Genomic DNA, 15,420 nt, shown 5'->3' with positions numbered 1-15,420 from the left:
GATGGAACAGTTCCAATAAGTACCACTCTGACAACTCCCAGACAGGGAAGGCCTTCAGAACAGCGTCAGCATCAGCAGACAGATCTGGGTGAACACACATCTGTACCTTTGTACTCAACTCCACAACCAGAAACATCAAGGACAGCTCATTCTTCTCCGACTCAGTCTTCGGCCCTGCCTTCTGTACAATGTACTTCAGAAAAAGCAAGTACCACTCCGACAACCCCCACTGAGGAAATGCCTTCAGAACAGCTTCAGCAACAGCAGACAGATCTGAGTGAACTGGATGTAACTCCACAGCCAGAAACATCAAGGACAGCTCATTCTTCTCTGACTCACTCTTCAGCCCTGCCTTCTGTACTATATGCTTCAGAAAAGGCACACGTAGATTTCCCTGAGCAACTGGAACAGAATGTATCCATGTCCTTCAACATATGTGAGCGCTGTACCTGCACAGATAAGACCCTCTCCTGTACCGGTCTCAGTCCAGAGAAGAGGCTCCGTAGAGTGCCTGTGCTAGGGCCCAACACCAACAACACCTTCACCGTCCTGTAAGAATCACCTCTCCTCTGTTCTCTGCATTCTGCCTATTGACATAGCAAGCCTTTTCTTCAATGTCTCCTTGTGTCAGCCTCGTCCCCCCTCCCACTTTAAATGATTCCCATTTTGTATCTTTTGTAAGTCAAAAGATATTCTCATTCTCCTTATCTGTTGCTTCTTCTCTGGTCTGTTGCTTATAACTGTCCATACTCTCTTTGCTTCTCTATTTTTATCTCAACATCAACCTATCCTTCTTCCCATCATCCGCTCATTTAATTCCTTAACCTTTGTTTCCTTTGTGCTCCAGCCTTTTTTTAAAATAATAGTATGTCCTCTTTACCTTTTATTGCTGGTGCCACGACCTTGAGCTTATGGATATGAATTCTGCAGCCAGACTGCCCAAGTTTGTCATTTGTTAGCTTTGTTACCTTGGACAAGTTATTTAGCTCTGTAACTCAGTTCCCTTTTCTTTAGGTGGGGATTATGGTAAGTTATCACCTCCTAGTATTGTTGTGATACTTGATCATTTTGATACCTATGAAGTTAGAACCTTTAAACAAGTTTAACCTTAATCCCTATAGAGATGAGGCCAAGGTGGTAGAGAAGGGTTGATTGTGAGATCTAGCCAGCTTCAATTGCAATAAAAGTAGTATTTATGAAATCTATGTAAATACTTTGGGCCAGAGTGATAGTACAGTAGGTAGGGCATTTGCCTTGAAAATGTTTCACCTAGGTCTGGTCTGATCCCCAGCATCCCATATGGTTCCCTGAGCACCACCAGAGGTGATTCCTGAGTGCAGAGCCCGGAGTCACACCTGAGTATTTCTGGGTGTGGCCTCCCCGCAAAACTATATACTTATATCGGGCAACTAGCATATACATGAATGCTGTCTGTTATTGTTACTTTTAATCTCTCATTTCAGAATTAAATTTTTTTACATCGACTTTCCATATAAGCACCCATTTCCCTCAACCTAGCCAGAAGAATATGTCATCGGCTCTTAAATATGATGGTGTGGGGAGAAAGGGAATACACAAAAAAGGAAAGGCAGCATATCACTAAGCACCAACAGAGGCACAGAAATGTACAGAGTCTTCTCAGTTGGGGAAAGCTTCAGAGAGCTGACACAGAGCAACTTTAGCTGGGAATTAGAGGTTGACGGTAATTTGTTAAATAAAGTGTATGGGGGTGAAGGGAGGGGAGAATACAGTATAAGAAAAAGCATAGCTCTAGAAAGTTCTAGGATTTAAAAAACAGGCAGACAAAAAAAAATCTGTTAGGGGCTGGAACGGTGGTACACTGGCTAAGGCATTTGTCTTGTATGTGGCGATGGCAGCCACCATGATTTGAATTCCAGCACCACGTATGGTTCCTGATCATCATCAGATGTGGTCCCTGACCACTGTTGGATGTGCCCTGCTCCACAAAAAAATTGAACTGAGTTAGAAAGTAATGAAAATATGCTTGTGAAAAAATCTTTAAGTATCAGGTTTGGGGCTTGAAATTTGCATTGTGAAGTATAGAGGAGCTATTGAAAGTTTCCAAGCAAGAGAGATAAATAAGAATTATTTTAGATTCTATATATAGGGAAATCTAAGAGGAAAGTTGTTTGAAAAAGACCAATAAAATCTAGGAGTAAAGTGAGAAGGGGTTGAATAAGCGATTGCGGCAGGAATAGAAAAACATCCTGGATGGGGGAGGGAGCTCAAAAGACTGGGCACAGGCTATGCATGTGGGAACCCAGGGTTGGATCCCTGGTATCACATGACTCTCTGAGCACCACCAGAGTGACCCCTCCCAAGCACTGAGCCAGAGTTGTCCCCTGAGCACCACAGGCTGAGCCTCCCCAAAGCCCAAAAAGATACAAAGAAAATCCCAAGGTCATTACAAAGAAAGACCAATCAAAGTTAGTAACTGCCAAGTTGAGGGAGAAGGAAAGAAAAAAATCCAATATGACTGAAGTTTGTGTTCTTATTGAGAGAATGATAATGGTGTTACAGGTGGAAATGTAGTAGATAGGAAGGAAAGCCATTCTGATGAGATAAATTGAGTATTAGGCATCTTTTTTGATGAAAAAAATTTTGTGCTTGGATATAAAAAGCTGTGCATGTTTGGTATGATTTGTATGTTTGGAGATAAGTAATATGCTTATGAAACAGTTATGAATCTGTGCCTCCTTAAACATATCCCTCAACTTGTGGCTTAGACATCATAAAGCAGCCAGAAGTCTTGAGTGGAAATGTTCACTAGGTTGATGGGATAGGTTTCTGTTTCAACATTTTCACCCTAAAAACTGTGTACGTAAACTGATTAGGTTTATATTTGGATTATGTACGCATTCGCAGCTTATATACACATGTTGCTGAGGGAAGTTGACAAAACTAGATTCAAAGTGATCCACAGAGTTAGTGTTTAAAACTGAACTCAGGGAGCCAGAGTCATAGGACAGTGGGTAGGGCTCTTGCCTTGCATGTGGCCAACCCAGGTTCAATCCCGGGCACCTCATAGGGTCCCCCTCCACCACTGCCAGCAGTTTAATTAAAAATTATTGAGCGCTGAGCCAGGGGCAAGTCCTGAGCACCATTCCCCCACCCCCCTCCCACAACTTCATGCATCTATACATGTGTAAATTCATGAACATATTCTCTTTGTTACAATAGGTTAGTAAATAGGATAAAATGTAAAATCCCACTTTCCCACCCTACCAGCTGTACGACTACTGCACAATAACTCCCGTTACCATCTTGGGTTTCCTTCTACTTTCTTTCCTGTGCATTTTTCCCCCCACTGAAGGTAATTCTTTGTGATTTGTTCCTTTTCTGAGGTACATTGAATATATCTCTCCTCACTAGTTCCCCCTCATTTTCTAATTTCCCTAGTCTCTAGAAATTTCTACTATCTCAAAATTTCGACAGACAGCATTGACTTAAACCTTTGGTGTTCTCTGGCAATGTTTTTAAATATTTATTTGCTGATAATTTTGTTCGTTTTTCTGTACATGATAATTATGAAATTATAATTTTCTCCATTGATTTGCAGTAGGAGTTACAATAGATGTGAGTTTGGTAAAGTAACTTACAGGCTAATTAGCTGGCATTATTTAGCTACTCCAGGAATTAGGAAGTTCAGATTGTGAGATATTTCATTGTTTGACCAGTCACCCCATGTCATGTCTTTAGTTGGGCAAAATGGGAAGCTCATAGCTGTGGAAATATGCTGGAGTTTTCTGTGTTTCCATGGTTCTTTTACTTATTCTGTTCATTCTTTTCCTACTTGTTCAAGTCTGTGAACTGTGTTTCTTCACAGAAATTTCCAAGGAAACTCTATTTCTTCCATTGATGGAAATACATGGAAGGCATACCATTGGGTTGAGAAACTGTGAGTATATTCTCTCCAAATATAAATATTAAAAAACAATTGCGCCATAAAATTCTCTTAGTATACAATTTTAAGACCAATACCACTGATAGAAGGTATTTCCCCCTCATGTCCCAAAACAACCTCTATTAGTTATAATAGTTTATTTCTTTAAAAAATTTTAGTTTACCAAGCTCTTACTTTACTCTTTACTTTCCATTCCATAACTGGTAGAATTAATTTTATACACACACATATACATATAGGTATATATTTTGGTGAAACAGATGGTTTTTATTGAAACTTATTTTAGAAAGATGTGAGAGGAGAAAAAGAGAAGTACATGTTCAAGAGAGAGCACACAGAGATGAGCAAATAGGAAATGTGTTCACAGGAGAACGTGGGCTTGAATAGCAAGCCAACATGATTACATTCTTAATTAAAATTTTTTAAATGATACATAATGCAAAAGTAAATCTTCTGATTTTTTTTTATAAATATAACATCTGCCACTTGATACTTTTACTTTATTTTGCTTTAGACTTCTTTCCTTTATGGTATGTGGAGGTTTACCTCATCTGTTTAAAATCCTGTTTCATAGTAATTCTATTGAAATATGTTTCGATTTTTTTTGGTCACATGTATTAATGCAGCACACAGCCTTATGAATATGGGCAGGTAGGTCTGTTAAATAGATATTTAGAGATGGATTTGTTGGGCTGAAGAGTATATAGTTATAAAAATTTAACTGACCTCAAAATAGTTGTGCTAATTTAATAGTTCATGAAAGTATTGATTCTCCATGCCCATTCACCTCTGGGCATTCTTCATTTGGGGGCTGGTCTGATGAATGAATAAAAGCCATCCATATTTTAATTTTCTGGTTAGCACAGATGGTAGGGCATTTGCCTTGCATGCGGCCAACCTGGCCAACCCAAGTTCGATTTCCCCGCCCCTTTGGGAGAGCCCGGCAAGCTACCAAGAGTATCTTGCCTGCACAGCAAAGCCTGGCAAGCTACCCATGACGATATACTAAACACAGTAACAAGTGTCACAATGGAGATGTTACTGGGCCTGCTCGAGCAAATTGATGAATAACGGAAGAACAGTGACAGTGACAGTGACTGGTTATTTTTGAAATTAAATACTTTTACATGTTCGCTGAACCTTGTATTTTTAAAATTGATTGTCCTTTGCCCATTTTTCTGATGTTTATTGATTTTTAATTGATAAGTCAATTTAGACACAAGTGATGTATAGAAAAATATTGACATCCAAAGTAGCAGACTAATGTTTCATGAGTTTTGTATGTCATCAAACTTGAATACAAGTAATAAATGATGTTTAAATTAATGAAAGCATGGTAGTCATAGGAATTTGATACTGGCAAGAGAGGGAAAGGCTATAATTAGTTCATTTTTGTTTGTTTGTTTGTTTGTTTGTTTTTTGCTTTTTTGGGTCACACCCGACAATGCATAGGGGTTCCTCCTGGCTCTAAACTCAGGAATTACTCCCTGCCGTGCTCAGGGGACCCTATGGGATGCTGGGAATTGAACCCGGGTTGGTCGTGTGCAAGGCAAATGCCCTACCCACTGTGCTATTGCTCCAGTCCATATAATTAGTTTATTTTTAAAAGTATCTTTTTATTTTAGCCATCATGATTTACAGTTTTACAGTACTGTCCATGGTAATGTTTCATGGTAGTTGTTCATGATTAGGTTTCAATTGTACACTGTTTCAACAGCCATCCCTCCACCAGTGTACATTTCCCAGAACCAGTGTCCCCAGGTTCCCTCCCATCACCCTCCACCCCTCACACCGTACCTGCCTCGAAGGCAGACACTTTTCTTCTCTCTGTCTCTGTTTATTTCTCTGTCTCTGTCTCTCTCTCTCTTCTTTTGGGCATTGTGGTTGCAATATTGATACTGAAAGGTAATCAAGAATATCCCCTTATCTACTTTGAACACTCTATTCTTGTCCAGCATGATCATTCCCAGTGATTGTCATACTGGCCTCTTCTCTATTTTACCTACCCTCCGCCCCACACACTTTTGTGGTTGACCTCAACCATGGACCCAGTCTTCCTATCCCCTGTTTTCCCTGGTGATGGATATTAGTTTTCCACTATTTATATATTTTTATATACTACAAACGAATGCAGTCATTTTATATCTGTCCCTCTCCTTTTGATTCATTTCACTCAGCATGATACTCTCCATGTCCATTTATAGGCAAATTTCACAACTTCCTTTTTCCTAACAGTTGCGTAGTATTCTGCTGGGTAGATGTGCCATAGTTTCTTTGTCCATTCATCTGTTCTCGGGCACTCAGATTGTTTCCAGATTCTGGCTATTGTGATTTGTGCTGCAATGAACATCAGAGTGCATATGGTATTTCTGTTGTGTGTTTTTGATTCCTCAAGGTATATTACCAGAAGTGGTATTGCTGGGTCAAATGGAAGCTCAATTTCTAGTTTTTTGAGGAATGTCCATTTTGTTTTCCAAAAACCTTGGACCAGTCACCATTCCTACCAACAATGAAAGAAAGTCCCTTTCTCCCCATTCCTCAGCATTTTTTTCATGTGTCTTTTGGGCCATTTGAATTTCTTCTCTGAGAAAGTTTCTGTTCATTTCATTGTCCCATTTTCTGATGGAGTTGGATGTTTTTCTGTTGCAGAGTTCAACCAGTGCCTTATATATCTTTGATATTAAACCCTTTATCAGAAGGATATTGGGTGAATAACTTTTCCCATTCCATAGGCTGTGTTTGTATCCTGGTCACTGTTTGTTTTGAGGTACAGAAGCTTCTTAGTTTAAGACAGTTCCATTTATTTTTGCTTCCACTTGCTTGGTCAGTGGCACTTCATCTTTGAAGATACCTTTAGCTTTAATATAGTGGAGGGTTTTGCCTACCTTTTCTTCAGTGTAACTTATGAATTCTGATCTGATTTTGAGGCCCTTAATCCATTTTGATCTGACTTTTGTGCCTGGTGTTAGGTAGAGGTCTGAGGCCATTTTTTCTTTTTTCTTTTTGCATATAACTGTCCAGTTTTGCCAGCACCACTTGTTAAAGAGGCTTTCCTTGCTCCACTTCATATTTCCTGCTCCCTTATCAAAAATTAAATGATCACACATTTGAGGGTGTGTGTGTCAGAATATTCAACCCTGTTCCATTCGTTTGCAGGTCTGTCTTTATTTCAATACCAAGCTGTTTTAATTACTACCACTTTGTAGTACAGTTTGAAGTTGGGGATGGTGATGTCTTCCATTCCCCCCTCCCCCGCAAGAATTGCTTCAGTTATTTGTGGGGGTTTATTTTTCCACATGAATTGCAGAAGTGTTTGATCAATTTTTTTGAAAAATGTAATGGGTATTCTTTTAGGGCTCGCATTGAATCTCTATAATGCTTTGGGGAATATTGCCATTTTGACCATGTGAATTCTCCCAATCCATGAGCAGGGGATGTGTTTCCATTGCTTCGTGTCCTCTTTTATTTCTTGAAGTAGCATTTTGTAGATTTCTTTGAACAGGCCCTTTACCTCCTTAGTTAACTGATTCTGAGATACTTGATTTTCTAAGGAATGACTGTGAATGGGATTGGTTTTTTCATATCACTTCATTCTCTTTATTTGCATATAGGAAAGCTGTGAACTTTTGGGTACTGATTTTGTAGCCTGCCACTTTACTATACAAATCTAATGTTTCTAGGAGCTTCTTGGTAAAGGCTATAGGGTTCTCTAGGTATAGTATCATGTCATCTGCAAATGGAGCTTGATTTTTTTCCTTTCCTATCTAGATGCTCTTAATATCTTTTTCTTTCCTAACAGCTAAGGCAAGTACGTCCACTACTATCTTGAATAGATGTGGCAAGTGTGAGCATGCTTTTCTTGTCCCAGATCTTAGAGGGAAGGCTTTTAGATTTCCCCCATTGAGAATAAAGCTTGTTGTGGGCTTGTGGTAGATGGCTTCGACTATATTGGGAAAAGTTCCTTCAATTCCCATTTTGCTGAGAGTTTTCTTCATAAACGGGTGCTGGATCTTGTCAAATGGTTTCTCTGCATCTATTGATATGATCACATGGTTTTATCTTTTCTTTTATTGCTATGATGAATTAGTTGATTGACTTGCAACTGTTAAATCATCCTTGTATCCCTGGGATGAATCCTATTTGGTCATTGTATATGATTTTTTGATGAGTTGTTGGATTCTATTTGCTAATATTTTCTGAGGATCTTTGCATGCATGTTCATCAGGGATCTGGGCCTGTAATTTTCTTTCTTTGTGGTGTCTCTGCTTTTGGTATCAGGGTGACACGTGTCTCCTAGAAACTATTTGGGAATGTCTCTGTTCAAATTCCTGGAAAAGATTGAAAAGGACTGGCAATAGCTCTTCTTTAAATGTTTGAAAGAATTCCCTAATGAATCCATCTGGACTTGGGCTTTTGTTTTGGGGAGACTTTTGATTACTGTTCCTATTTCCTTGATAGTGACAGTTCTATTCAGGTTCTCCAAATCTTTCTGGTTCAGCCTTGGGAGGTTATAGGAATCCAGGAATGTATCCATTTCTTCTAGGTTCTCTTGTTCCATGGCATCCAGACGTTCAAAGTAATCTCTGATCTTTTGAATTCCTTTAGTTTTTGTTGTGATGTCCCCTGTATAAAATCTCCAGGAAGTGGCCAGAGGGAGGCCCCGATGGCTCTTCCCCTTGCCACCCGGGTTTGGGGGTCCCCAGGGCCAGTGGCCCAGCTGGGGTGGCCCGGGGTTTGGGGCAGATGGAAGGAGGAAACGAGAGCCAGGCTGGGTGGTCTTAATAGCCATTTATTCCTATCTCATCCCCATTCATTCCTGTCTCTCTCTCTTTCCTTCTCTACCGGTCCCCAATCTCGAACCCCTTTTCTCCTTCTGTCTCTGGCTCTGGATCCTGATCCCCCAGCCCACTCTAACAGCCTAATTAAATCTCAAAACCATGAGGGGTTGGGTTTACACATAGGTGTGGTCACAATCAATAGGGTTAAAGTCCTTTCCCTCAGAGGTTGCTGCTTCTAGGATAGATTCTTTTTCGGCAGGATGACCCACCCAAGGGCAGAATCCTATGGGTATGTTTCTCCTCTTCTTGTCCAACAAACATATAAACATTCATAATATTATTCATTTTGTATGGACACAATAAAAGATTCATTAAGTTTATAGAATTGCTCTCCTGGGATTATCTCGATCTCAGACTACAGTGCTCAGGCCGGATTAGTCTTTCCTATCCCTAGCAAGGTCCTAGTCTCATCAGTACTTTTGGATCATGACAGCATTTGTCCATGACCAAGCTCTTAACTTATAGTTAAGAATCGTGGCCTGGGGGCTGGAACGATAGCACAGCGAGTAAGGCGTTTGCCTTGCATGCAGCCAACATGGCCAACACAGGTTCGATTCCCAGCATCCCATATGGTTCCCCAAGCACCACCAGGAGCAATTCCTGAGTGCGTGAGCCAGGAGTAACCCCTGAGCATCGCGGGATGTGACCCAAAAAGAAAAAAAAAAAAAAAGAATGATGGCCTGGCCCATTTCAATGCCAGGGTCACTCACAGCTTGCCCTGAGTCCCTTCAGTCCCTCGTTGGGACCCTGCTTTGGGGATGCTAGGAACTGAGGATAATAGAGACTTAACTTGAGAAAGCAGATGCCCGGGAATGAATAATATTCTAAGCCAATTATATCCCACATTACAAAAGCATAATATTGTCTTCTTGTGTCTATACAAAAGGACATTGCTTTAAAAGACATTTAAAAATGTCTTTAAAATATGTCTTTTAAAAAAACTATTTAAAAGACATAAGGAGAGGAGAAAGGCAATATTAACTTAAAAGACAAGTTCAGTGTCCTAGAAAGATCTGAACTTCCAAGTTAACAGAAACTGATTAGGGGAATAAGCTGATGATTAACTGGTTGGGGAAGAGGGCATAGAGAAGTGGTTACAGACAAATAAAAGAATGGGAGTGACTCAGGAGCACTTTGATGGGTGTGACCCGATAAACCTAAGCCCTTTGTGGCAAGGGAGAAAGGACAAAGCAATGTTATCCTACAGTCCCCCTTTTCATTTCTGATTTGGTTTATTAGGGTTCTCTCTCTTTATTTGTGTGTTTTGTTAGTGGAATACCAATCTGTTTATTTTTTCAAAGAACCAGCTCTTGATTTCATTGATCTTTTGGATTGTTTTTTTGGAATCCAGCTTCTTGATTTCTGCTCTATGTTTGATTATTTCTCTCCTCCTGCCTGGTTTGGGCTCCTTTTATTGGTCATTTTCTAAGATCTTAAGCTGTGAAGTCAAGTTATTTATGTGAACCCTTTCTTCCTTCCTCATAAACACTTGCAGAGCTATAAACCTTCCCCTTAAACACTGCATTAGCTGTGTCCCACAGGTTCTGGTAGCTTGTGTCTTCATTCTCATTTGTTTCCAGGAATCTTTTGGTTTCTTGCTTAATTTCCTCTCGAACCCAATTGATTGTTCAGCATTGAGCTGTTTTATTTCCAGGTGTTTGGTCTGATTCTCTATTTCTGTTTGTGATTAACTTCTATCTTCAGGACATCGTGGTCTGAAAAAATATTTGATAAAATTTCTATCTTCTTGATTCTTTGGAGGTATGTTTTGTGGCCCAGCATGTGGCCTATCCTGGAGAATGTTCCATGGGCACTGGAAAAGAATGTGTCTTCAGCTTTGGGGGGATGAAAAGTCTTGTAAACATCTATTAGCCCTCTCTCTTTCATTTCTTCCTTCAGAGTCAGTACTTTTTTGTTAGGTTTTAGTCTTGTTGATCTATCAAGAGGTGACAAGGTGGTGTTGAAGTCTCCAACTCCCATTGTAGTCTCTGACAACTGTTGTGTTGCTATTGTGATGTTATGTCCTCCTTGAAGTCTGTTAGCTGTTGTTTTAAGTATTTTGCTGACCTCTCATTGGGTGCATATATATGTAGGAATGTAATTTCTTCCTGATGTACATATCCTTTGATTGTTAAAAAATGGCCTTCGCTGTCCCTTCTAATCTTTTTCAGATTGAAATTTCTGTTGTCAGATTCTCGTATCTGTATGGTCAGTCTGGATTTTTTGAGGCAGCTATTTGCTTGAAGGATTGTTTTCTATCCTTTGACTTTGAGTCTGTGTTTACTCTCACTGTTCAAATGTGTTTCTTGTAGGCAGCAGAATGTTGAATCCAGGTTTTTAATCTATTTTGTCACTCTGTGTCTCTTAATTGGTGCATTTAGACCATTGACACCGAAAAAGATGATTGTCATGGGATTCTGTGCCATCTTTTTATAGAAGGGTATTGTGCTTGTGGTGTTTGTCTTGTAGGGATACTATTTTTAAATGTATAAGAAGATAAACTATGGGGAAATGGTGGAAGCCAACTACAACCAAATGAGATTTAAGATGTTATTAAACAAAAAAGCAATTCATAAGAAATTGCTAAGAAAACAAAAGCATTTGCTTAGAAGGCAGCTCCATAAATGAGTGTATATGCTTTGCATGGGGGAGACCTGGGTTCAGTCGCTGGCCCCACAGGGACTCTCGTACTGACAGGAGCAATCCCTACTCAGAGCCAAGAGTAGCCCATGAGCCCCACGGCATGTGACTTGAAAACGAACAAATAACAAGAATCAGGAAACAGACCATCAAAAAATGATTGGTAGAGTTATAAATTTTTTTCTTTGAGTATATAGCACAGCGGGTAGGGCATTTGCCTTGCATGCGGCTGACATGGCCAACCCAAGTTCGATTCCTCCACCCCTTTTGAAGAGCTGGGCAAGCTACCGAGAGTTTCTTGCCTGCACGGCAAAGACTGGCAAGCTCCCTGTGATGTATTCGATATGCCAAACACAGTAACAAGTCTCACAATGTTACTGGGCCCACTCAAGCAAATCGATGAACAACGGGAGGACAGTGACAGTGACAGTGATATTAAATAACACATATTGGCATATCTAATAGCCACCTGTATGTCTAACAACTAACTTCGTATTTGTGATGAAGAACCAAAAGACTGATATGTCTATAATAAATGCGATGTGAAAAATATCGGTGGTTTCTATTAGAGGCCAAATAAACAATATTGCTAATCTGTCATTGTCGGTTGACATTCATAATATGAGAAATGACCATTTTAGGGCCAGAGCGATAGTACTGTGGGTAGGGTGTTTGCCTCTCATATGGCCTACCAGGATTCAATCCCCAGCACCCCATAGGGCCCTTCAGCCCTGCCAGGAGTGATCCCTGATCACAGAGTCAGGAATAAGCCTTGAGCACAGCCAGGTGTGATCTAAAACCAAAACCAAAACCAAAGGCTGTTTCAGTGCGTTGGAAATAATTTTATTTTCATCCAGACTATGAACCTTAGACCTAGAAAGTCTATAAATGGAAATCGCTTTCATACTTTTCTAAGTGTTAAAAAAGGTAGAATTTTTTTTTTATAATCTTGCCTGGGGCCACACAGTAGTGCTCAGGGATTATCCTTAGTTCTGAAAGGTAGAATTTTCTAAACAAAAGGGGACATTGGAGCAGGGAATCTAAATCATAATTGGCAGCAATTATAGGTTTCCAACATGGGAGTCCCTCAACAGACTTTAAAAGCTTTCCAGTTCTGGGCCCAGGGCTGGGGGCAAATCATGTGGAGACTCCCTTTGACATTTGATCCTTATAAGGTAAAGGTGGGAAGAGAAGCTGAACTGCAAGTCTTTGAAAATCTTGGTTACCTTTCCTGCCCTCTGATCCAGCCTTCCAAGGCAACCCAATTCCGTGGACCAGGATAAAATTCTCTGCCTCTGGAAAGGCTTTTTTTGTGTTGCAGACTGCTGACCTGAGTTTGATCCCCAGCACCCCATATGGTCCCTTGAGCACCACCAGGAATGATTCCTGAGTGCAGAGCCAGGAGTAACCACTGAGCACTTCTGGGTGTGGCCCCAAAACAAAACAAAGCCCCAACGAAATCCCCCAAATAACAAAGAAATATTCATTAAAGTCAGGGGTGTGTGTCAGAGGAGGGTGTGATTTGTAGCGGCACACTTGGGGCCTCTGGGAAGCTATGTTCCTTGTCAGGAACATATCTTGGGACCTTAGCTTTATTGGCCTGTTCTTTTTTGTTGGTGGGGTTGTTGCACAACCACTAGTTATGGGCTCAAGGATTACTCCTGACAGACGTGGCGGATCAAATGGGGTGCCGGGTCTGACCCAGGTAAGCCATGTGCAAGGCAAACACCCTCCCCACTGTACTATTGCTCTGGCCCCAATCATTCTTGAGTATTTGTCATGTGCATTTTGTGCATGTTTTGCTTCCCAGAACAAAACAATTTAATGGTGTTAAGTTTCGAAGGGCTTCCTTGACAGACTTAATTTCATTATTCATGGCGTATCCAGAGTAATGTTTGGGAAGAGAGTAGGGAGTGGCAATCCTTGGTTCTGGTGTCACCTAGAATTCGGACAGATTTTGTGACCTAGAGAATATGCTTTATATAGGTTACTTGGTGAGAAGAGTCAATAGCTGTGTTCATGTGCATGGTGGATCTAAGTGAGGACAAAATAAAGAGTTTAAACAGATCACTATCCCTAAGTTAAATAAGAATTGAAATATTTAGATAGCACCATTATTAGGTGTAAGAATAGTCCTATGTAGTAAATAGTCATAGATATTTTGCATTTTAGTCCAGAAATAATTTTTCCATTTCTCAGAATCCTCAGTGACAATTCTTTGACTGAATTACGTAAGGATTCATTTGAAGACCTACCACACATCAAGTACTTGTAAGTTAGTTAATCATTTATTTATGAATTTTTAGCTGTTGTTTATAAAACAAAGGTTGTGCAAGTTAATCTTTATCATTTTTTCCAGCAATAAAATTCTATAGTTTTGGAAGTATAGCATTAAAAACCTCTCGTTTTATTTCTGACACTAAATTGCATTTGCATTTATATATATATATATGTACATATATAAAAAAAACTTTAGGCTTACTCTTCAAGCCCATGTTCTCCCTGGATCATGTAATTTGCCCACTTGTACCCATGTCTCTTTGTTTGCTCTTTCTGCTCTGAGAAGCCATGTTATCTCATGAACACATTCTTTCTCTTTCCCACTCCCCACATCTTTCTAAGAAATTTTCTTTCAGTGTAAACTATCTTGCTTCACAAAAGTGTTTTTCAAACTTTACTAATAGATGAAAAGTACTTATATCTGCTCCACTCATATAAACCTAAGTCCTAATATACCATCTCCTCCATATTCATATAGAGTTCCTTTATGTCCCCTGGATCACATCCAATGCATGGTTCAGTTTTACATAGTCCATTTACTAAAGAATTGTTTTTGTCAACTGGAGAGATTATACAAATGGTGAGTGTGATGCTTTGCAACAGGAGGCCCAGGTTGGATTTCCAGCAGGACACAGAGCTGGGCTCCCCATTCCCTGACCACCCAGTAATATTCCTGAAGTAAACCCTGAGCACTACTAAATAAAAACAAAGATCTATGCAAATATGTTCATTTTTTTAAAAAAAATTATTTTATTTGTACCGAGAATATCCCGCCCGCACAGAAATGTTTTCACAGAAATGCCTCGCACTGTTGATGTTCTCCTTATAATCTCATGGATTCATGTGTAACTTCTTTTCTGAGGGGACCAGCCTTTTCTGGGTGGGGCCCTGGATTTTTGTGTCCTGGTGATACCTCAGTTTCTCTTCAAAGAGCTCAGAATTTGTATGTCAAATGATGTGATTGTCACACTCTTGGGCTGCATGCAAGGCAAAGGCCCCACTAGCTGTACTATTGCTCCAGCCCATGGTTTTATTTATTTTTTAATTTTGTGTATGAAACAAGATAGCTTTTATTAAAACTTATTTAGAAAGATATGAGGATTTGTATTTCAAATGATGTGATTGTCAAGCTCTTGGGCTACTTTAGGGCTAGGGAATTTCTTCTTTAGTTTTATTATTCCCCCAAAGTACATTTCCAGGGTCCCTTGCCCTGCCAGTCAGCAGGAATGGGAAGCCAGTCCCAACCTCCTCTTAGGCATCATGGGTTCACCGCCTGTCCCTTGCAGGAAAGAATTTAAAGAGATGCAACACTGATACAGGTTAGTTTTTATTGAATGAAATGTGCTTAGGAAGATGTGGGAGGAGAGAAAGGAGGGCGATGTTGGAGAGAGAGCACCAGCTTTTCCAGCGTGAAAATGAATAAGCAAATGAACATAGAGACTAGCAAGCGAGATACATGGGAGAGCACAGCTTGAAGAGCAAGCTAAAACTATGTTTCTGTTTGTAAAATCTATGTTTGTGTTTTTCTGTAAGAAATAATAATATGCTCTGCAAAATCTAGAATATTATTATTTTTAAATTTCTGGTCTTTAGAGAAAACTTTTAAAAGCTGGTGTAGTAAAAAAAAATTATTTAAAAAATAAAATGAGGGGCTGGAGTGATAGCACAGCGAGTAGGATGTTTGCCTTCCACCTTGCTGACCCAGGTTTGATTCCCAGCATCCCATATAGTCCCCTG

The 15,420-nt window shown here is 39.9% G+C and overlaps 1 protein-coding gene across 1 annotated transcript in view; it reads left to right on the top strand.

Moving 5' to 3' along the window:
* The first annotated feature begins 297 nt into the window (after positions 1–297).
* LOC130035092 (leucine-rich repeat-containing protein 37A2-like) overlaps positions 298–15,420 on the top strand; it is a 43,665-nt gene continuing 28,542 nt past the window's right edge. Inside the window, exons 1-3 of the mRNA XM_056126572.1 lie at positions 298–551; positions 3,848–3,919; positions 13,603–13,674. Of these exons, the coding sequence (XP_055982547.1) occupies positions 421–551; positions 3,848–3,919; positions 13,603–13,674 (275 nt within the window). The 5' untranslated portion in view covers positions 298–420. The remainder of the gene's footprint in view (positions 552–3,847; positions 3,920–13,602; positions 13,675–15,420) is intronic.

The sequence above is a fragment of the Sorex fumeus genome, unplaced genomic scaffold (genome assembly GCF_029834395.1).
Source record: "Sorex fumeus unplaced genomic scaffold, SorFum_2.1 ptg000063l, whole genome shotgun sequence".
NCBI classification, from domain to species: Eukaryota; Metazoa; Chordata; class Mammalia; order Eulipotyphla; family Soricidae; genus Sorex; species Sorex fumeus.
This window is presented reverse-complemented; position numbering and strand designations above follow the sequence as displayed.